Genomic DNA, 21,708 nt, shown 5'->3' on the forward strand with positions numbered 1-21,708 from the left:
GCTGAAATCTTTTATAATCTAATCTCCCTCATTTACACAAAAGTATCCAGTATGTTCATTCAGTAATGTGTAGAAACCACTTCTCGTCACTGCTGCTGAGAAGCTTCCCATGCAGTAACAGTATCACCAAGTCTTCTCTGCAGCATCAGCCAGGTTCACCAGACAATTTCAGACCAGAAAATCTTTTTCCTCGTGCTCCGAAAATTCTCATAACTCTGTTCAACCTCATCACTAGCGCCCATCACAAACAGCTGTAATACTGTGAACTTACTGCAATGCTTCAAATTACAGTATATTACAGACCACTGTCGACAGACCAGATCAGCGTTAATGTGCAGGATCCTGTCCAGACTCTTCCCATCACTCCCCAACATAAAGTACGGCCTAAAACTGTACTTTTCAAACTAATATGTCATATGGAAAAAGTGAAGCCATGGACATTTTCAGGCATTGTCATCAAAAAAAGAGAAATTCTCACACGATAAACTGTTACACTGACAACATGGCTAAACATCTGGAGTGTGACTTGTCATTCATCGTGACACACATACAGTATTTAAATAGAAACTAGGATTCCGAGCAAGTGTTGCACTTTTACATGTAATCCACCGTGTGGTGCTGTTTGTACTAACTCTTTCAAGATATGTACTGACAGCTTGAAACATATTAAGGACGAAGTAAGAAATGAACCAAAGCAGTTGAGAAAAACCAAGTGTAGATTCATGGAATGGTCATTTTTCACACACACACACAGAAAAAACACAGTGACGGATTACAAGTCCAGTCTCCATCATTTAACTAGAGAACCTTTATTAAATAATTAATGGTCAATATTCATGAGGTTCCTCATTATGAAAAAGAACAAGTAGACCATTCCTCTGGTTTAGTGTGCATATCAGAGCTGACCTGCATGGCAGGACAGGGGGAGCTGACTGTTTTCCCCAAAACAGATATATGAATAGTAGGACTAGTGTCAGTCAACTTTCAATTCAACCATTACAAAATGTAACCACGGAGTCTATGAAATAATGTTTCTTTCCCTTTTTTTTTTTTTTACATCAGCATGTTGCTTTTTAATCACCATTTTGGTGTTTTGTTTTCCTTAAGAAGGAAAATGTATCTCTGGATTTATTGAATTGAAAGTTAAGTGAAAACAGTCCTGATTTTAAGAATAACAATAACAACAAAAAGCTCAGAAACGCAGATAATCTCCAAGACTCACCCATTCTTCAATTCACATCTGAATTGACAACTGTGTAAAACCCACATGGAAGAATCTGCACTACTGAGAACACACACTACATTTGTTGTTGTTTTTTTTTTTTAATAATATTGCCATTATGGGCTATTTTCCCAAATTCTTCTCCTTTAGGCAAATTACTGAAGACGGGCTTCACAGAAAAATGACAGTTCTCTTTGAAAAAAAGTGCTTTGTATTGTTCACCCAGTAATTCAAGAACTAGAGCAGAATAACGACTACACAGGATTGATTATTAATGTAAAGCAAAACCAATGTGAAACACAACCTGTGGGTTAACACACAGCATGTCACAGAATCATTTGTACAGTGAGAGGGCTCAACATGCCGGCAACACAGGTTTTCTGGAATCAGCCAACATGGGACAAGCGTTACTACGTGTCCTCGTAAGAAGAAGGCTTCAACAGCCTGTGCCGAAGCACAAATGCACTCAAAGACTGGCCTGTTTTGCAATTTTGCAGTGATTTTCTTGTTCATTTTGGGTCTGTTCGTTTCACTTTAACATCCTACACCCGACGTTTCTTGCACTTTCTGCTCGTTGCACTACTGGTGAGATGCAAACCTCATTTCGTTACCCGAAACTTGGATTTGAGTAATGACAATAAAGTTGAATCTCATCTCTGTTTTAAATTTTTAGGGCTGGGCAGGAACGGGGCGACCACAACTGTGAACCGTTTCATAATAGCTTTCACACCTATGAATATGTTGTGACTACGTATCAAAAGTTCAGTATACAGTGAGTAAATAGCCGACGCGGTGGAAGCTTAGTTGCAAATGTATCTAACTGGCACTTTCAGTCAAAAATATAAGAGCATACACTGGGAGTGAGTGAGTGACAACGCTGGCAAAATAGTAAACAGTTTTCTACCACATCAAATGTAACCGATGGCTCTGCAGCTGCAGCATGTTTTTTTTTTTCTTCTTCTTCTTTTGAAATAAAAGATACATACACACAACATACAGATTTGACTGTCCGCTAAGAGTCCTGGAGTCAGTTAGAGTAGTTATCCCAAAAAAAAAGAGCTCCCGACTAAAGCGAGTCGTCAGTAGCTTCAGTGTCACTGCCATAATGCAACGGAGCTGAAACGTCTTCTTTGAAGCGTGACTCGTTCTCCTGGCCTCCCATCAGAGTCTGGCAGTTTCTGGCTCTTCTGGAAGGAGGCCAAAACTAAAAGAAAAACCCTTTCCTCAAAGTCTCCCAAAGTCATGACAACAGTATCCAAATAATTTCCCCTCTGCTGTGAAAAACAAGATTCCTGTTCTCTGGTCCATCACCACTCAAGGTGTAGTGTAGCTGCTCGTATCCTTGCCAAAGTTGTAATACTCCTCCATGTCCTCCATGTTGGCTGTGGTGAGTTTAGTGAGGTTCTGGGAGCCACCATTGTCCATATTGTCTGGTGATGTAAAGCCGAAGTTCTGTCCTTCATACTCCCCCTGGTTTTCCATTTCTGGAAGCACTTCTGGAACAAATGAACAAATAAATGATTACAAAAAAGGTACTTTTTTTTTCTCCTTGATTAAAGCCTCTCTATAACCTGCTTTGACATAATTGTGCGTCATATTAGATCAGATTTACTTGCAACACAAGCAGTCAAAACCAAACCCATGACCAGCCGAATGACAAATACGACATAGTCTTTTTGTTATTGAACAACTTGACAACCGTCACAAAACCGTTCTGGATGTGAGGTTGGAAGGAGAAACCAAAGTGTTCAACAAACCAACAAAAATAAAGTGACGGTCGTGATGTGCGGCGCTTCTTACCTTGTCCCTCTGGTGAAACGTCCATTCCGTGTTTGACCTTCATGTGCCTGCTGAGGTTTCCCTTAAGGTTGAACTTACTGGTGCAGTAAGGACACTTGAAGGGCTTACTGCCAGCGTGGAGGTGCATGTGACCCAGCAGGTTGTACATTCTGTTGAAAGACTTGCCACATACCTGAAAACAATGAAGAAACGCCATTTAAAAACAAAAATAGTGACAAAAGCACTAATGTGAACTGACAAGACAGTAGAAATGGCAGTGATGAATAAAAACATCCTGTCTGACAACAGTAAAAAAACAGCCATCGCGTTTGGTGTTTGGTGTTTTGGGGGTCGACCTGGGTCCAGTCAAGTCAAATACTCGCCTTGCATTTGAATGGCTTGACGGGCAGGTGGACGATCATGTGTGTCTTGAGGGTCTGTTTCTGGATGAAGCTCTTGAAGCAGACGTGACACTGGAAGGGCCTGACGCTGTTGTGGATGAGCATGTGCCTCTTCAGGTTCGCCGACAGGGTGAATTCTCGCGAACACACGTCACACTTGTGGCCCTTCATTCCCTGCAGAGTCAAAACAAAATGAACGGTTTAGTCATTTAAATACAGTATACGCAGAACTGCTTTTTTTTTTGCAAGTGTACTCCTTTTCACTTTTTTTTTTTTTTTGCCAGAATAATTACTTAATTCACAGGTTTTCAAACTGCCAGATGTTTGTGTGAGGGACATGGACTTAGTTTATGTAGACTGGCTGATGATGATCAACACAGTGAGCATTTCCAACAGCAAATGAGGCCTCCATTAACACCTGACATCTGTTATAAAGTCACACTCTTTCTGCCATCAGATACATCTAAATGTAGAGAGACATGATACACGCTGGCTTTAGACTACTGTCATGTACTGTATGTGTACTATGTAAAGACAACATGCCAGATGTCCATATGGAAACCCAAGGTGCGCCAAAGGAGTTCAGATCAGTCCTTACGCCGCTCTCACAATATTCACATCCAACAGGAAATGCTTGAACAGTGAGAAGGAAGTCACAATAGCAGACAGTTCACGGCAGCGAAGGCCTTGAGGTTTATCTAAATGGATGTACTGCGGCACCATCCTCTCCACTCTGCAGTCAGTGTCAGCAGACGCACAAGTGGCACTGAATAAAAAAAGTGTTATTAAAAAGGCCAAATAGGTATCACAGCTCACTAGTGTGTCAAAAGGCTGTATAAGCAGACTACCATGGCAGACTCAGTCCACAATGATGTCTGCAAAAAAAGACATTGTTGTCTTCCATTGTCGTCCACCAAGAGGCATTGAATGGACAGCTGACTCAAATACACAATACTTCACAACAGAGGACATTTCTCCTCTGAGGACACAGACACCCCGTGTCCAATTTTGACTACAGAGTGTAGTTCTAGATTTTCATTCAGTCAAATTACGGCCAAACTTTGCAAAGCCACCCTATTCCCCACTTGTGTGTGTGTTTACATGTGTAGTGCAGGTCGGGGAGCAGCAAGCAATTGAAGGCACTTCATTTAGACAAGGATTACAAAGAATAAGAATGTGTGTCATAGACGTACAGAACTAAATCCATAGGAAAATGCAGTGCTGTACAACACGGCATCTCACTTCCATGACCATTTTGACTGTGGGAAACAATCATTTGTAAAATGTTTATCCTACTGCTTACAGTGAGATTAGGTTAGATTTTTTTTGCAGGATCTTGCAAAAGATCAGTCCTGTTTTGTTAACATGAACAAAACTTTTCTAATCCAGACAGTCAATTCTCTTGAGGATGTCCACAGGAGACACATTCCGCAGCATGTTCAACTGAATGGGTGATTAACTGTACTCTGTGACTTGATGAAAAAAATGAGCACACTAGTGCTGACAATGGTAGCACCACAAAGATAAAAGCCCTAAAAATATGCAACAAAGTGTATTTCTGATGAAATCGCTTCCAATCCTTTCACTTCTTCCTTTTTTTTTTGCATTAAGCCTGGGGGTATTTATTTTGTTACAGTAAGATATATTACAGCTTTTCCTTTTATGACCTAAAAACCTCAAGGAAATTTTAGTCACAACCAAAAACCAGACACGAAAACATAAAAGGATGCAGGAAGCAGGATGCATGCCCGCAAGGCACATGCAAGTGTGCTTACCTGTCTACTTCACCAAGACCCCAGTGAGTAAATAACAGGAGATGAACTGAGGCAAGGCCTTTAGACAGCAGAGGTGTGGTAGCCTCCCTTTGGTAATCCAATAATATGCCTCTTTTTGTGTCTGTTTTTGATTTCATTGTCTTTTTAAATGTGACAAGACAAAAAACACAAGCAGCCTCCTGATCTACACATGTAATATTTTATAAACTATGGTCCGGCGGCGGTGTCAATACCTTATGAGTGAGTGAATGCTGACGCAGGTGGTGGAGCTGCACAAACTCCAGGCCGCACTGGGAGCAGGTGTAAGGCCTTGGGCTCTGGTGCTTCAGGAGGTGGTTCTGGAGCTGGCTACGGTAAGCAAACGACTTGTTGCACTCGGTGCACTGGAAGGTGTGGGGGCCCTGATGGCTGGTCTGATGGCGTTTGAGGTGGGCGTAGGTGGGGAACTCCATGCCACACTGCGAGCACACGTGGCACCGACCCCGCTCATGCTTCACCTCATGCGCTCGCAGTTCGCTGGGATAGGCAAAGCCGCGGCGGCAGAAGCGGCAGCTGTAGGGCTTGACGTCGGTGTGCTGGAGCATGTGTCGCTTCAGGTGGCTGGTTTGAGTGAAGCCCTTCTTACAGACGGTGCACTTGTGAGGCCGCGTACCTTGGTGCGTGAGCAGGTGGGTTTGGAGGTGACTGGGCTGCTTGAAAAGTTTCCCACAGTGTGGACAGGCATGCGGTTTGATGCCATTGTGACCCAGGATGTGCGTGACCAGGTTGTACTTCGAGGTGTATGATTTGTCACACATGCGGCACTTCCAGCGCTTCAGGCCGTCTCCCACGTCTACACAGTAAGATTCATCAATCTGAATGTTGATATCGAGACGATCTACGCGGCGACCGCCGTGCCGACGGGGAGGCTGCGGGTGCGGAGGCGGCTGGTGCTGCCCTCCTCCGCTCCCGTCTGTCCACATCATGCTCTGGCCACTCTCTTCATACTCGCTCCCGATACCCATTTCCCCCGAATCATAGCTGCCCACCTCACTGCTCTGGAAGTAGCTGCTGATGGCTTCCTCCTGCTGCGTGGGCTTCATCATGTTGTTGCCCTGATGTTCTACCTCTTCTTCATCCTCTCTGCCACCTCGGCCATGGCTTCCCATAGGGCGCTGGCCTTGCAGTCCTCGGTGGGCCTGCTCGCCTCCTCTGTGGCCAACCTGTGAGGGCGGTGGGTGTCCGTGTGTGTTGGGTTGCTGTTGGTTAGTCACATCCCGCTCACACTCTGCACAGTTCTTGTTACTGCTTCTGAGGACGTTGGGATCCACTTGTACTAAACCGCCTCTGGGAGCCATGTTGTTAAGCATATGGACACAGGGGGACACTCCAGAGTTCACCACTTCCCCTTTCACATGGGACGGGGCCACGTCACTGCCTTGAAGGCCATGACGATCAGGGCCAACCATTTTCCCGTCTAGATGTTGAGGCGGCCCCTGTTGCCACCTTCTCTGACTGCAGCTGGGTTGCATCTGTCCGTCTTCCCCCAAGTTGTCTCCTAAGTAATCTCCGTTAGCTCCGATAAGCTGGTCTGCGTACTCGTAGTCAACTCCGTCTACTGGGGGCGCTGGGGACTCTTTGGGTTCACCGGTGTAGAAGCCGTTAGGTGCAATAGTAGCTCCAAACACTTCATTCTGGGAGATGAGACCTAGCACGGCGGCCTGGGCCAAGGACAGCACGACTACTGGATCTGTCTGTGTGCCTATGTCCACCAGCCTGGCCATTACCTTGGGCTCACATCTACCCAGGCGCCGGCTCGCCTCCTCCTGGAAGAGAATGAAGAGAAGCACATCAAGACATCAGCAAAGCAAGGAACACATTATACAAGTGTGACTGTAAATATACACTTTTCCTCTAAATGTTTGATTTATTCTGTTGACATTTTTAGTTTCCTCTGTCATCGGTTGTGTGGATTTAGTTTTTAAGGACACCTCAATAACAACAGTTGCTAGGACACGACTCCTAAGAACAGCCCGAATATATCAACAGTGGACTACAACTCTGGGCTACAACCAGGTTGTCTGTATGATGAAGATTTGACCCAAGTTGAACTACAGCACACCAAAAGTAATCAAACAAGGACAAAAAAGAGTCAAGACTTGGCATCCAATGTGTAATTTTTTGAGCTGGTTGTCAAGAGAGATAGAAGGAGGAGTAAGAAACAAATTTTGATATTGAAGAGCCCTTCATTGCATCACCTAGAAGGAAGCACAAAAACCATAAAGAGATGAACGGAGTCCCTTAACACAGTCAACCTGAAACAAGGCTTTCAAAAAGCAACTTTTCAGATCTAGTGACTGAGACACAAGAACTATGAAAGAATGCATCCTAATTCAGCTAACCATGTGAGGTTAGTGTGTGTGTGTGTGTTATAGGGATTAGCTGGACTACTGATCTACACAAACTCCTTCAAGTGCAAGACAGGGGGGAAAGAGAAAATAACTGAGTGAGATTAAGAAATGCAAAAGCAGGAGGAGGAAATAAACAGACGAGAGCTGAAAGAGAACAGAGGGGGAGAGAGGGAAAAGCAGATACTGAGGGAGAGAGAGAGAGAGAGACAAGGCAATAGTCTAGGGGAGAGGAGGGGGAGAGGAGAATTGGAAAAAAAAGAAAAAAGAAAGGTAAAGGGAGAATAGAGGAGAGATAAGGAGAAGGGTGGGGTGAGGAGGGGAATAGGAGGGAAGGAGCTGAGAGAGGGAGGGAGGGAGGGAGAGAGGAAGGGTAGTGCTGAGTGAAAGAGTGAGAGGGTGAGTGTGAGGCAGCAGGCAATAGAGAGCAAGAAGAAGAAAGAGAAAGAAAGATATGTTGAGACAGGGGAGGGGGAAGCAGTGAGCAACCAAGAGACAGAAGGAGGAAGAAAATGACAAAATGAGACCCAGACAGAACTAAAGATAAAAACTGTAAAGAGAAGCAGACAGGGGAAATGAGAAGACAAGAAGAATACAGAGGAGTTGACAGAAGCTGAGAAGATGGATGGAGAAGGAGCTAATGAGTTGACCATTCTCAATTTGTGTATGGAATAACAAACACGTACATGGCAACTTTAAAAAACAAAAACAAAACAAGGAAACACCGAGGACAATTTCTACTTCCTCTGTGTGATCAAACCCATGTTGCCCTTCCACCTCAGTGAACATGCTACGAGTGAGAGCCGGTAAAACTCACCACGCTCCTCCTGCTGTGAGGTTTCAGGTGCTTCAAGGATCTCATTCTTCAGTGCAAGTGTTGAGTGAGAATAGGCTGCATTTGCTTCCTATTTATACAGGAGGACTGAGGGGAGGCGGAGCTAACATTGCCTGCCCTCTCTCCACTACCACCACCTCCCTCTGCCTCACCACAGTTTCAGTAGTGATTCCACACAAGCTCAAACACAGGCTAGACACACACAAACAAACAAACAAACAAACAAACAAACAAACATTCTCCCAACAAACCAGTTGGTTTAAAAACACATGCCTCATGTCACTGACGCACAGGGCTTCTTCAGAGTCTGGTGATAAATCGGCCAAGTCACAAGACATGCAGGCACTAACAACAAAAATAAAACCAACATCATCATCAGTCTGAAAATATGAGGCACCTCCTGCCTCAGTCACCCACATTTCCTCCATCTTTGTCTGTCATTCTTTGTCTTTCACTTTCATCCTTTATCTATTTGCTCCTCTAGCCCTAGCTATTGCTGTGTCCTTCTCAGTGTTTCATTTCTCACTCTCTCTGTGTCTGTGAATCCCTCTCTTCTTATTTATCAAGTCAGGGTCAATGATTGGGGAAAAGTATTGGACGATTGTGTCGTGCACAGACTCGGATGCAAGTCTCAAGAAGAAAAGGTAGAGGAGAGAAAGAGATGGAAGGTGACTGACAAGGAGATGAGCGAATGAAAGACAGACAGACAGGGAAGAAGGATAGAGAGAGAGAGACAGGAGGAGGAGGGACTGGAAGGAGAGAATACTGAAGGAAAGGGGGGGGGGGCAGAAAACCAGAGAGAGAGAGAGGGAGAGACTGAGGGGGATGGGGAGAGTTGAGCAGAATGCAGTAAAAGAGTAAGAAAAATATGGAAGATGGATGAAGGGAAGAATTGTTTAGAGGAAGAAATAAAGGAGAGAATAAAGGTGTTAGGTACTTCTTATATCCCCCTCTCCTAGTCTCAGTCTTCCCCCCTCTCTCTCTCTCTCACACACACACACACACACACACACACACACACACACACACACACACACACACACACACACACACACACACACACACACACACACACACACACACACACACACACACACACAGATTGCAGATTGCCACCTGAGGAACAAACATGAAGGTTTAAGTCAGTATGTTTCCATGCACAAGTCAAGCAGCCCATGGCCAAGTGGAAGGGAATTGGGCTTGTAACCAGACCGGTTCAAATCCCAGGACAGGTCAAAGGTTGGGCTGCCCCTATGCATGGTACCCAACCACCAATGCTCCCTGGGCTCACTTGTTCACTATACTGGTGTGCAAAGGCCCTGGTATACCTCCGCGCACAAGCCCTGTATACCCTGGTATAGTCGCGCATCAGGATCATGTAGTATCTGACTTTACCATAGGGTGGTTATACAAGTCTGGACGCGGGGAAGAAGAAGAGAATGATGCTTCATCTCCCTCAGACACATCTGGTTCGAGCAGCTCATCAGCTGAAAGGTCCGTCAGTTCGAGGATCACTGGGTCGAGGCTTGGATGACTATCCTTGGCGCCTACTTCTTCTGTTGTTGAAATGTTTTTTTCTACTTGGTGAGCGGGGCTTAATATATCAGTATATATATCATCGGTGCGGCGGAAATTCAGTTCACACATGCACTGTCTACGTGCAACCAACGTGCTCTTTGTGCACGGTTCCAAAATCTGGGTTGCACACGCAGCCTGCACGGTGATGGCGCAAATCGTGTCATGCACACTATACGCATTGCATCTACCAAAGCCTTGAAAAGGATGTGTCAAATGCAGATCATTATTGGTGTGTGTGCAAATAAAAACAAATACTTTCAAGTCAAGCCACAGTTTTAGCTCGACTATGGCATTCAATTACTGTCCTGGTCCCACTATACAAGCACTGGTGGGGAATAGATTTATTGTATAATGTGTCCACCACCACTCCACTATATAGCATGCGGTTAGTTGTTAGCATGTCAATCACTTATAAACACTACATTCTTGTGTAAATGAACTGATTGTTAGCATGTGAGCCACAAAAGGAAAATTCGAAAAAATTAAAACAAATGTCTCAAAAATGTTCAATAACAAGTTTAAACTATATTTATATTTTACAGGCTGTAATCACATTCATTAACAATCAAATGCTTGGGAATGCTGTATGTGCCGAAAGGAGCGTTATCTCGTCAGTATGCTGTACAGCCACCTTCCATTTCGATCAATCATGTATCCACATGTCACAGAGCACATCTGCAGTAGGTCTGAGTAATAGAAATGTGAAGACACTGACAGCCACAGTGTTTTGGTTATGAGCTGCACAGACAGTATTTAAGCGATGCTTCCTTTAAAGGTAGTAGTTTGCTCCCCTGAGATAAATCAACACTTAGAGTATAGGTACGGCTGTGCTGAAGACAAAAGACGACCAAATAAAACTCATCGCTCAAGAAAACAGGGATTTCATCGAAAGAATCAGAGATGATGAGAAAAAAGACAGAAAAAACATGATATCAAGAAAGTATGACCTCACCAGTAAAATGCAATGGAAACAAAAATGAAACAAACAATCCTTTAAAAATGTTTCCTGTAAACACAGAATCATTTCAGGAAATATCAAAACGGCTCTAAAAGCTGTAGTACATATGTCAGGCCTGTAGACGGAGAACACTGTGCACCAACTTTGTTCTAAATAAAACTCTATTCTGATGAATATAAATTACAATGCATGCAGTCATAGAAACAGAATGAACCAAAACAGGGGAAAGGAAGGAAGGAAAGATATTATAAATAAATATTAGCATGAAGTGAACAGTCCTAAAAACCGCCAAACACAAGAAGAGGAAGACGGCAACAGTGAACAGCAAGCGCAAGAGAGAAGTGGGACAATGACATCATAGTTTTTTTTTACCAAAGTAGCATATTGGCTGTCTACATATAAATGCAAGGGTTCAGGGTTCCGAAAACGCAGTTTCCATGTCACTGCGTCTCCACCTCCCGAGGTGGTTTGGGTATTTATAATTGTACTTATATGTAAGTGATCAGCTGCTAGCCAACTGCAATCCGATCACCAAAAACACATTTTAATGCCGGGTGTAAACGGGGCCAATGAAACTGAATTGATCAGGTGGCATAATCATAGTCAAGGAGGTATTGTCTTGAATTACAGGAAAACTAATTTGTTTTTCGCCGAGTCCTAGTTGAAGTGAGTGAAGTGAGTTTGTATTTTAATCTTCAGTTTAATCAAAGAACCAGCAGTTATTCATATTTTGTAATGATAATTTATCCTGGGAATCTTCGTACTAATGTGAACCACTTTACATTTTATATTTAGATGATGAATGGACACCTAAAACGGCCCCTCCAACTGTGCACGTCAACAACTCAATAATACTGAATCATATCTATGGGCTTACCCAGCCACCAATCCATCCATCCATCCATCAATGAGAAGCAACACTTGTAATATATCCCCAACCAACTATCAAATGCCTGCAGCTTCCAGCTGTGCAGAAGGAACACAGCAGTTTTTGAGGACACACCATCTGTGAACCTGAGAGGTGAGGCAGTCACATGATCCATCTAGTTTACATTTCCCAGAGGAAGAGGACTGCCATTTGTGGTGGTTTTGTGGCCCAGCAAGTTGGCCACTTGTTGCATATGAAGCAAACAGGAGCAACCACCAAGTTGGGGTAAATGCGAATGCACAAGGCAGGCAATAATATTTAGGTTTAATGAGAACAATGGGGCCAGTGGATGGCTCCATTGATGTGCTGGTTAAATAAGAAATAAACATGGAGGTAACAGGGAGGGAGGGTTTTTCTTCAAAATGCAGCTTTTTTTTTAAGAAATAGAACTGATTCCACCACAAAGCTGTTTTTTTCTTTCACTCACTGAAAACATTTTTTTTTGTAAATAAAGTTAGTATCATAGATGTTATGGGGGAGTGTGGTAAACAACAGGATAGAGAGAACATGGAGGAAAGATAGAGAGAGAAAGAAACTGCAGAGGACAAAATGGGGCATAATAGAGGAAGCAGAGAGAGAGAGAGAGAGAGAAAGAGAGAGAGAAAACAGATGATTGCATGGAATGAAAGAGGGATTGAAGGGGGAGGGTGGGGAGAGGGAGGGAGGGAGGGAGGGAGGGAGAGAGAGAGGCAGCAGTGGGGGAGGGGAAGATGTAAAAGGAGAGCAAGAGACCTAGAGCGAGACAGAAAAAAAGAGAAAAATGGAGAGAGAGAAAGAGGGAGGGAGGGGCAGTGTGCAATGTGAGAGAGGAAGAGAGAAAGACAGAGGGAGGGAGGGAGGCAAAGAGAGAGGGAGGGGTACAGCATGATGGAAACCAAGAGCAAGAGATGGGGGGAAAAGGGATTGCGAGAGACATAGAGAGGGTGAGAGAGCGAGAGACAAGAATAGAGGGAGGGAGGGAGAATGAAAGAGGGAGAGAGGAGGAAAGAGGAACAGAGAGAGGGGGAGGGGAAGAGAGCTGGAGCGAGAATAACAGAGAGAGGTAGAGAAAAAATAGGGAGTGAGTGAGGGAGAAACGGCACAAAACGCGTCTCACTCTATTTTGTGGATTCACAAACATGGATGCAGCAAAAGAAGGAGAAGTAAACGAGGGCTTTCATCACCCGTGTTAATCATTTTTAAAGTGAAAACAGCTAAATTCAGGAACCTATTAATGTGATCACAGACCTGAGGACTCTCGGTCTTTTACACATCACAACTGTCATGGCACTCAACAGCGCAGCACAACTGATAGACTGGCCCGATTTTATCTAATCACGATAGATTGATGTCATTGTAATGCTGGGCCTGAGACGACTGCACCCCATTGTCCTCATCTCTTCCTCTCTGTATCCTTCCCATGGATACACCAAGTTACAATGCAGGCTACAAGTTCAGTCCTCGTCGATTAAACCTACGTTTGATTACATTTTGGCAAATGTGGCACAATTAAAATCATGCCACTGCTGGCAGTGCTGACTGAGTACGGCTCGCATGCTTAGCGTAGCCAATGCTACGTTGTGTGTAGCCTACAGACAGTATACAAATATGATGTAGCCACCATGTAAGTGTGATGAGCAGGTGAAATGTATGACTTCAGTGTCGGTGTGGACAAATATTGTAAGCAATAAATAAATCCCAACTCCACATAAAAGTGAAGCCAAACCATCTTGACCACCCCTGGTGGCTGGCTGCAGTGTTGGACACCAACCCCACTCTCCCAGTGAGCCAAATTTTGAAATATAAGCACAGGCCAAATAAAAATGTTCCAAAATCCTGACGCTGTTCAGTTGCTCAGGTACCTAAGAGGTTACATGGAGGGAATTGTATTCCTAACAATTCATTTGTATAACATGATATCCAGCCATGTAATCATCAAACATAATCACTTTAAGTGGAATTATGAGAAAAGACAAAGTTTACAGTCCCACTTCATGTCCACTCTGCCGCCTTGTTAAATGCTCCTGTGGGCTCACCTGCTCTGTAACTATATCAGACCGTTTTAAACTGCATTGCCCCATTCTCCTTCTCTTACCCATCACTCTATCCTGTCGTTTCCATGGACACCCCCACCCACTTTCCTCCTTTTCATCACTTCCTTATCTCTCTTCCCATCATCTCTATCGCTCCCTCTCGCTCTGCTACTCTCTCCTCAACCAATTTCTCACTTACAGGTTGAACTTAATAATGCACGTCTGTGGCATTAAGCGATCCAGTGTGATTCAACGTATGGATGAGAAAGTGTGACATAAAAGACATAACCTTTTCCCCCCCGAGACTGAATCTAGTGTATTACATTGCATTTGCCATTTACATTGTGCTGTCTGCAAAAAATCACTTTCATTTAACAACATATACACTAAAGCAAAGCTGCTAAAATATTATTATTGCACAGCGCCTCAACTGTGCATTTACAAAAGTGACCTCACCTATGTGAATGTGATTATTTCCTGGTTTCTTTGCTCCTCTACAACAGTAAACTGAATATCTTTGGTTTGTGGTCAAAGCCTTTCATTCACATTTTTACCATTTTCTTACATATTATGGACCAAAAAATAGAAAATAATAGAAAATAATGGACAGATTAATAAAACCAGTCATTAGCCCCAAACCACACAGTTAACTGATTCAGTTCAGAATCAGAGGAAGAGCCTATATCCTACCTATACAAGACCTAGCACGGATGTCGCTGCATAATGTTAGGTAATTGAACTAAATGATCATAAAAGAGTCCCAGCTCTTGCACCTTAACTGTGTTAATGAGCTACAACTGACAGCAGCAAGTTGTGATTTTTAATAATAATTTGGTGCCTTTTGGGATTTCTTTAAAAAAAAATTTTTTAGAAAGTCTGAAAAATTCTAATAAATTTAAAAATTATCACTACAACACTGTCTTGAATAACTTCACCCATTCATGTGTAAACTCCATGTCAGCAATAATGGCGTCAATCAAATAAACCCTGTACCCACTCCCATGAGTTAACACCATCCATCCACAGAGATGTACCAAAGCTAAAACGTAGAACTCTAAATGTTAAAACTACTCAGATAAAGAGCTCAGTATTGCAGGACAAAGTGCTGCACTGTGTCATGACAAAAGCCTCATCAGTGACAGGAACACAGACGCCGAGAAAGAGACTGTGTAAAAGCAAAGAGGGGGAATGAGAGAAAGAAACGAAATAAAAAAATAAAAATGTGCAAAAACAAAAAACAAAAACAATGCATGCACACACACAAACAAACACACTGTTAAAAATACACCATTCAGACAGACATGAACTAGGCCACTGCTCTGCGTTATGCTGAAAAGTGTTAGTTAGCTAAGTGAGCAGTGGATTGCAGAGGCCTGAAGGCTAACATTAAATATTGTTGCACATTGTGCAATCTACACAATGGTCTGCCCAGAATATGTTATGGTTCAATTATAACTTAATAAAGGACCAATAACTCAGATGCAATCAGAAAGGAAAAGGCAAAAACAAAAGGGAAAGGATAAATAGTTATATCAAAAATAATGAGCAGATTTTACAATAACCATGTTACGTATACCTGAAGCAAAACAGGTTCACATACTGTAACTATAAAGCTTTTCTAACAGAGACTATGTTCAGCACGACAGAGACGAGCCGACAATGACTCACCAGACAACTAGTTACAACTTCTCACAGCCAAAGCTGGTAAGGGCAGTACTTAGCCAGGGTCAGTTTCATGTACTGGATTTGCCGGTTGTAAGCTCATTCTGCATCATGAAGCAAATGGAAGATTCATTTAAATATTCAGAATTAATTAATGGTAGATTTATGGTCGTATTTCATCTTACCCTGTTTATCAGCAGTACACAAATGCAATGAGTTTAACAATAAAAAAAAGACAACAATTTATCATTTTAAACAACAGCTGATGCTGATGGGAACATCATTATTTATCAATATGTGGAAGATAAGATTAAAATGTTACCCGATGACGACACTCAATGAAAACACATTACCACAATCACTCTTTATGAATAAATGCAATAAAATTCATGGTGATCCTTTCATTAGTTATCTGATGATATCACTTAATGAGAACACATTACAACAATCATTCTTTATAAATCCATGTCATGAAATCTGTGGAGATCCTTTCGTTAGTTTCTGTGAATTTTCACTTAACTGAACCTGGGTGGCAATAGAGAAGAAGTTGGGGAATCATCTAATTAACAGGGGTTTTCCTCTGGGAACCACAGATATCTGGCCAAAACTTTGCGCCAATCCATCCAAATATACTGTATATTTAAGGATTTCAAAAAGAAAACTCACGAGAAGTCGGGGGACAAACAAAGTAGTGACGCTTAGTCCTCTGGGGACCATGGATGTCAGTGGCTATTCCTATTTTACAAAAAAAAAAAGGACAATTCAGCCCATAGCAATAGAATTCATCCTCTGGGATCATTAAAATTAAGTTTTATGAAAATCTAAGACAAGTGGGGATAAGTCATCATTAAAAAAATATATAAAAATTATAGATGTTTACAGAATACATCAAGTCCAACATATTTAAGAAGAATGTGTCGAATTGACAGCTGTGTTAATGATATGCAACAGGGAAAATGGGTGAGTTGCATTTACTGTTAAGGAAGCCATATGGTTTAAACAGCTTGCGTTGGTAACACAAATAAGCTAGATCAGATGTTTTTTTTGTTTGTTTTTTTTAACAATTCAACTTCGTGGGCCTTTTTCCAGACACATTGCTGTCACACTGCACATACAAACAAACTGCCATTACACTCTGGAGGTTGTTCAGCATGGTCACAACCAACAGGCCTTACATGACACATGAGGCCTCTGTGATTCGAGAAACATCAGTCTCTTTTTTTAACCCTGCCTGCAGCACAACTGTGCACTGCAATGTGCTGACACCATCATCAGCTATTCTAAACCCTTTACCACAGCAATAACCCACATCCACACAAAGGACGGATGGAGAAAAAAGGAGAAAGCTTAATTTGTGTGTATTCTCCAATTTCAGAAAAGATGATTGGTTGCTTCATTCTTTTAAGAAATACTGAGATTCTAATGGGCTTTTAGTTTGGCATTGCTAGATTGCATTCAGTACAGTGACTCTGACAATGATCATCCATGGATGAACAGCTTATGATCCCCTGAGAGGCATACAGATTGTGTAGTAGCAGCAGCAGCAGCAGCAGTGTAATAACACAATATCGATCCAAACTTCAGGAAATTCATTCATCACTGTATAACTCAAGCTGACCAAGAAATAGAAAAACTGCTCAGTTAAACTTGGGAGGCATAAATTCTGCAGACAGAGCCCTGACCTGAATTGCTGACAACTTGCCAGTGCTTTGTGTTGATCTTGACAATGTTTTCAGAGAATATTATTACATTAAGTCAAGGGATCATCCTGCATAATGTCAAATACTATTATATCATCACTAAGCAAGCTTTTAAGTAATTCAAACAAAGCAGCCTGGTCTAAATACTGACACACCATACATCAAAGTCAAAAGGCAAGGTAAAGTCAGTAAAATAGTCCACTGACACAAGGTTAACAACGGTGTCAACAAACTCATATAGCAGCCAGTTGACAGGACACATTTTCAGAGGTGCCATCAAGCAAAAACAGGCCAGAGGAATTATCATGATACTGTGGAGGTTCACTCGCCTCAGACATACTTTCAGGGAGGTAGGAGGATGAGCAATGAGGAGGCCCTGACATGTGTGCTTGGCAATTTGGGATAAACAACTCAGTAGAAAGACAAGAGATACACTATTGTAGACACAGGTGAAGGTGCAAGAACATCATTACTTGACAACACTTCAAGAGCCAAACATTTTTTTTAAATGAAAATGCTAATTTTAATATATTGGATATTGTGATGTTATTGTGTCATTTCAGAACTATGTTCAATCAGAAATGGGTCCTTTTCCTCATCAAAAAATGCAAACAAGATCTGCAGCACAAATTCAGACATGCATGGAAGTGGTACCTTGTTGAAGCCCAGGACACAGTCAATGACTATCCACAGTTCTCATCAGTAGATGAGGCCCCAGTGACTGTTGCCTGGGTCCGGAGTGGCCCTACAAATGACTTAACTGAGGATTTGGCATGTTGAATTGGTGATGACGTTCATAGATTGCAGAAATATCAATACAATTTGCTCTAACCAAGAGACTAGGACTACTTTCTTCTTCCACGAGGAAAACACCAAGGGCAGACAACACCAGGGCTGTTTACATTTTCTTCACAGACATCTTCAAAGTCGTGCTACCTTGCGTCTGTCCATCAACAGAATGACAAGATAAACGCTGCAGTTTATAAACGCTACCACCAAATATGTCTTCAGATTTCCCTTTATCATTAACAAAACCATCCGCAGCACTCTTGCCTTTGCAGCAAGAAGACCCGGGTTCAAGACCCAGTCGGAAAAGGGCCTTTCTGCATGAAGTTTGCATGTTCTCCCCATGTGTGCGTGGGTTTTCTCCAGGTTCCCCGGTTTCTTCCCACAGTCTAAAAACATGCAAGTAGTGTCATCACACTGTGGATTTCCCTTTTCATCACATAAATCAAAACTTAATAAGTCCACTCTGAGAACCTGACAGCCAGTGTTGAGATGTGGTGCCCTCATTAGTGCAGTGCAGTGGAGGATACCTGTGGCCTATCAATGATCTCTGAAGTGACGAGTCAGCCAACCGATGATGTGTCCCCCCACAGGAGTAGCACGCAGCCTGGGCTACAGGTTATCTGCTGCAGTGCGGGGCCAACACAACCCGTCTATGCAGGATTAGGTGACCAAAATATGGCCTCATTCCCTGCACCAGAGTTGGCTGATGCTATCTTTACACAGTGGATATGTTTAGCAGTTCAAAATGAAAGGTTCAGTGTGTGTAAAGTAGGGGCCATGTATGTGTATCTGCTGATCTGTTGCATCTTGCGCAGCTCTGTTCACAAAGGGAGAGTGCCTGCTGGTGAGCAGATTTTATATTTTTTTTGCCTTTGAAAATAACCAAGAAAAATATTCTTTTTTAATTACTCCAAATACTCCCCCATACTTAGCTAAATGCCAGGACTCACATCTGTCGATCGTGCAATATATTATACACTCAAGCCTTGCTGAACAGCATACACACAATAATAAATAATAAACTAAATTAATGGCAACTTCAAGGCAGACTTTATTTAATAACTATAACTCTGTATAAAATATGAAACTGCCATACTATATAATGAATACTACTTTACTACACTGGTGTAGTGTGGTCTACTTTAGTGAGTATAATGCCAGTCACTAACCCACATCTCATCTGCACACTTATGCACACATGCACACACACACACTCAATTGTGACGGTGCTTCACTGGTTAGATAAAAAACAGGGAGGGAGATAATGTTAAATGTGCCGTGTCTGGGTTTACCAAAAGAGAAGGGTGGTTGCAAACTAATGCTACATACTGAATTTGCAAGCCGAGACACTCATAGAAGAAAAATACTATGAATTCGTACATCGTTGTGTGTGTTATCGTTTGATTGGCTGCATGCGCTGTGTGTGGAGAGAAGAGGCAAACATATCAGCTGTTAGTCTGTGTGTGTGTGAGAGAGAGCGAGCGAGCTGCGGGGCAGGGAGATAAATGAATGGAACAATGCGTTTTTTTAAAATAATGATGGGGGAAAAAAGAAGAAAACAGAATCAATTTGTGACGGTCAGTGCCGATTCTGTCACCATGCATTGATTAATGTATGGGAAACTCTGGAAGTGTTAGGTGCACCTTTTATTTTGACGCAAGTCGAGGAGGTCAACATCGCAGTTGGACGGTATTATGAAAATCTCTAAAATGATATTGTTTGTACCGCAAACCGCTTATAGAAGGTCTGACTCGCATGAAACACATCCAATGTGGGCAGTGTGACAGAAAGCAAGACATTCAGTGACGCACTGCTTACACATCCAGTGTGGCCTAAGAATTAGTGACACTGTGACTAACAGAGGATTCCTCCACTCACCCCTCCATTTCCCATGGTGTCAGGGAGCTATGGCAGCCTTTGCATACCATAACAGACATTCTTCTTTGATTGCGTAGTAAAAAAAAAACAGGCTTTAGCTAATTTGTCCCTTCAGGGCACTACAAAAACATTGCAATCCAAAATGGCAGTCTCCTAAAAGCAAGGCCCTTGCCTGAAATGCACATAAAAGGCCACGTCATTGTCCACATTCTGTGTCCACAGAGAGACTTTTCCGCACATGTATACATGTCAGCAACGTTCATACACTTAAAGAGGGCAGATAGCAGCCTAGCATACTGCACATGCATACTAGATGTTACACTGCATTACAGAAAGCAGTGATTTCTCACCACGGGTTCACCCTCTTTTGTATGACTTTGTATTCTTTGAGTGCCGAGTAGTGCATATCTGGGTACCTGGGGACCTCCTCGCATAATCTCAACCAAAACAAGAGCACATCACCAATTGGACTGGAAAGTCTTGTGCTACAGGGAGCAACGACACTGACAGCATGTTTGATAGACTCAACCTGGAAGTGTGCCCATGTTTGTCCACCGAGGGTCTACACAGACCACTATGGAAATGGGTGGATGACAAAATGTACATCACACATGGACACATGTCAAGTATGACCTGGGCCTAAGAATACAAAAACCAAACTTTTTTAAAGCAATTATACACTTACAATTAAACAAGTATAGTATATTATATTCCTGCCAATAAACATTTGAGCATCATTCCTGTTTTCAAATAAAACCCTCCTCTGTATCTTTAAAAAAAAAACAAAAAACTGAAGCATACAACTTGACGGCTAAAACTTTGTTTAGGAAGACGGGCCTAGGCAGGAGAACACCTCGGCCTCCTGCCTCAGTGTTTGGGCATGAAGAGGTGTGCAGTGTGTCGGTGCAGTGATGGGCAGACACCGTGGCCTGGTGTCGCCCCTCTACTCCTTTATGCGTCTCTCTACCCATTCTCTCCATCCCCCTCTCTCGACGCCATCTGTTTGTGGCATGAGAGAATGTGGAAGTAAAAAAAAAGGAAAGAAAAGACGACATTTTGACTGTAGTTACTGACCTACATCGACCGTTGGTTTTCGGTCCAACCCAGGAAAAGCCCCGCACTGACAGACAGCCGTCCGTAACGCGGAGACCGTCACATTATCATCAACACGGCACGTACATTTTCATTTTGAAGCCTGGTCAGGAGGAATTTAATAAGTTACGGTTGAAACACTCCTCCTCCTCCTCCTGTTCTTCTTTCTCTGCCTCGCCGGGCCGGACAAGTCAACGCTCCGGCGACAGCTACTCAAACCTAAACCGCCTGTTATCGCAGAAATGGGGAGAAACAAATCAGCAGAACTTACCTGGTTCCAAAATCGGTTTATGGTGGCGACGTGACCGTGGCTAACGTGAACATGGGAAAACAGTTTGAGCGGCGGGTCCTGGTTGAGTGTAGCAGGAAGGAGGGAAGAGACGAGGGGCTGACGTGAATGAATAAACAACCGAGCTCCTCCTCAACGCCACAAGTAAAGGCGGACTCAAAGTGCAGTCACAACCACCACACATCAGCCATCACCATTATTTAGACATTATCTCTTCATACTCATTATTTCGTGTTTTTTCCTCACACAGCTGGTTTCAAAATCTTTCATAATCATCATTACTATATCCCAGTTAATGGTGGTGGTGTGCTGCTTTAACGAAACCTTCCTCAGATACTTCCTTCATTGTTTATTTGTTTAATTTCTTATTTTAATAAGAAAGGAAATTAGCATTGTGTCATTTTTACTGTGAAACATCACACA

General features: G+C 42.8%; 1 protein-coding gene across 3 annotated transcripts; it reads right to left on the reverse strand.

Annotated features, from left to right (window-relative positions):
- Positions 1-790: 790 nt before the first annotated feature.
- znf710b (zinc finger protein 710b) lies at positions 791-21,422 on the reverse strand. Of its 3 annotated transcripts, XM_058629702.1 has the most exons (6): positions 21,268-21,418; positions 20,979-21,099; positions 5,411-6,982; positions 3,385-3,576; positions 3,023-3,194; positions 791-2,718 (listed from the first exon to the last, which is right to left on the reverse strand). In XM_058629702.1, the coding sequence occupies exons 3-6, from the start codon at positions 6,938-6,940 to the stop codon at positions 2,537-2,539; spliced, it is 2,076 nt and encodes a 691-aa protein (XP_058485685.1). In that variant the 5' UTR covers positions 6,941-6,982; positions 20,979-21,099; positions 21,268-21,418; the 3' UTR covers positions 791-2,536. The 3 variants fall into 3 exon arrangements, with proteins under 3 accessions (XP_058485685.1, XP_058485684.1, XP_058485683.1); XM_058629701.1 differs by lacking the exon at positions 20,979-21,099 and having other exon boundaries at positions 21,268-21,422; XM_058629700.1 differs by lacking the exons at positions 20,979-21,099; positions 21,268-21,418 and adding an exon at positions 8,382-9,180.
- Positions 21,423-21,708: the final 286 nt, after the last annotated feature.

The sequence above is a fragment of the Solea solea genome, chromosome 5, assembly GCF_958295425.1.
Source record: "Solea solea chromosome 5, fSolSol10.1, whole genome shotgun sequence".
Lineage (NCBI taxonomy): Eukaryota > Metazoa > Chordata > Actinopteri > Pleuronectiformes > Soleidae > Solea > Solea solea.

Bases quoted from the DNA above. Each gene is read 5' to 3' on its own strand.
- znf710b (XM_058629700.1), bottom strand. From the start codon at position 8,426: ATGAGATCCTTGAAGCACCTGAAACCTCACAGCAGGAGGAGCGTG. The intron at 3,577-5,410 runs GTATTGACACCG...TTGACTCTGCAG, and splicing joins AGCATTCACTCACTCATAAG to GGAATGAAGGGCCACAAGTG. The intron at 3,195-3,384 runs GCGAGTATTTGA...CATTGTTTTCAG, and splicing joins TCAAGCCATTCAAATGCAAG to GTATGTGGCAAGTCTTTCAA.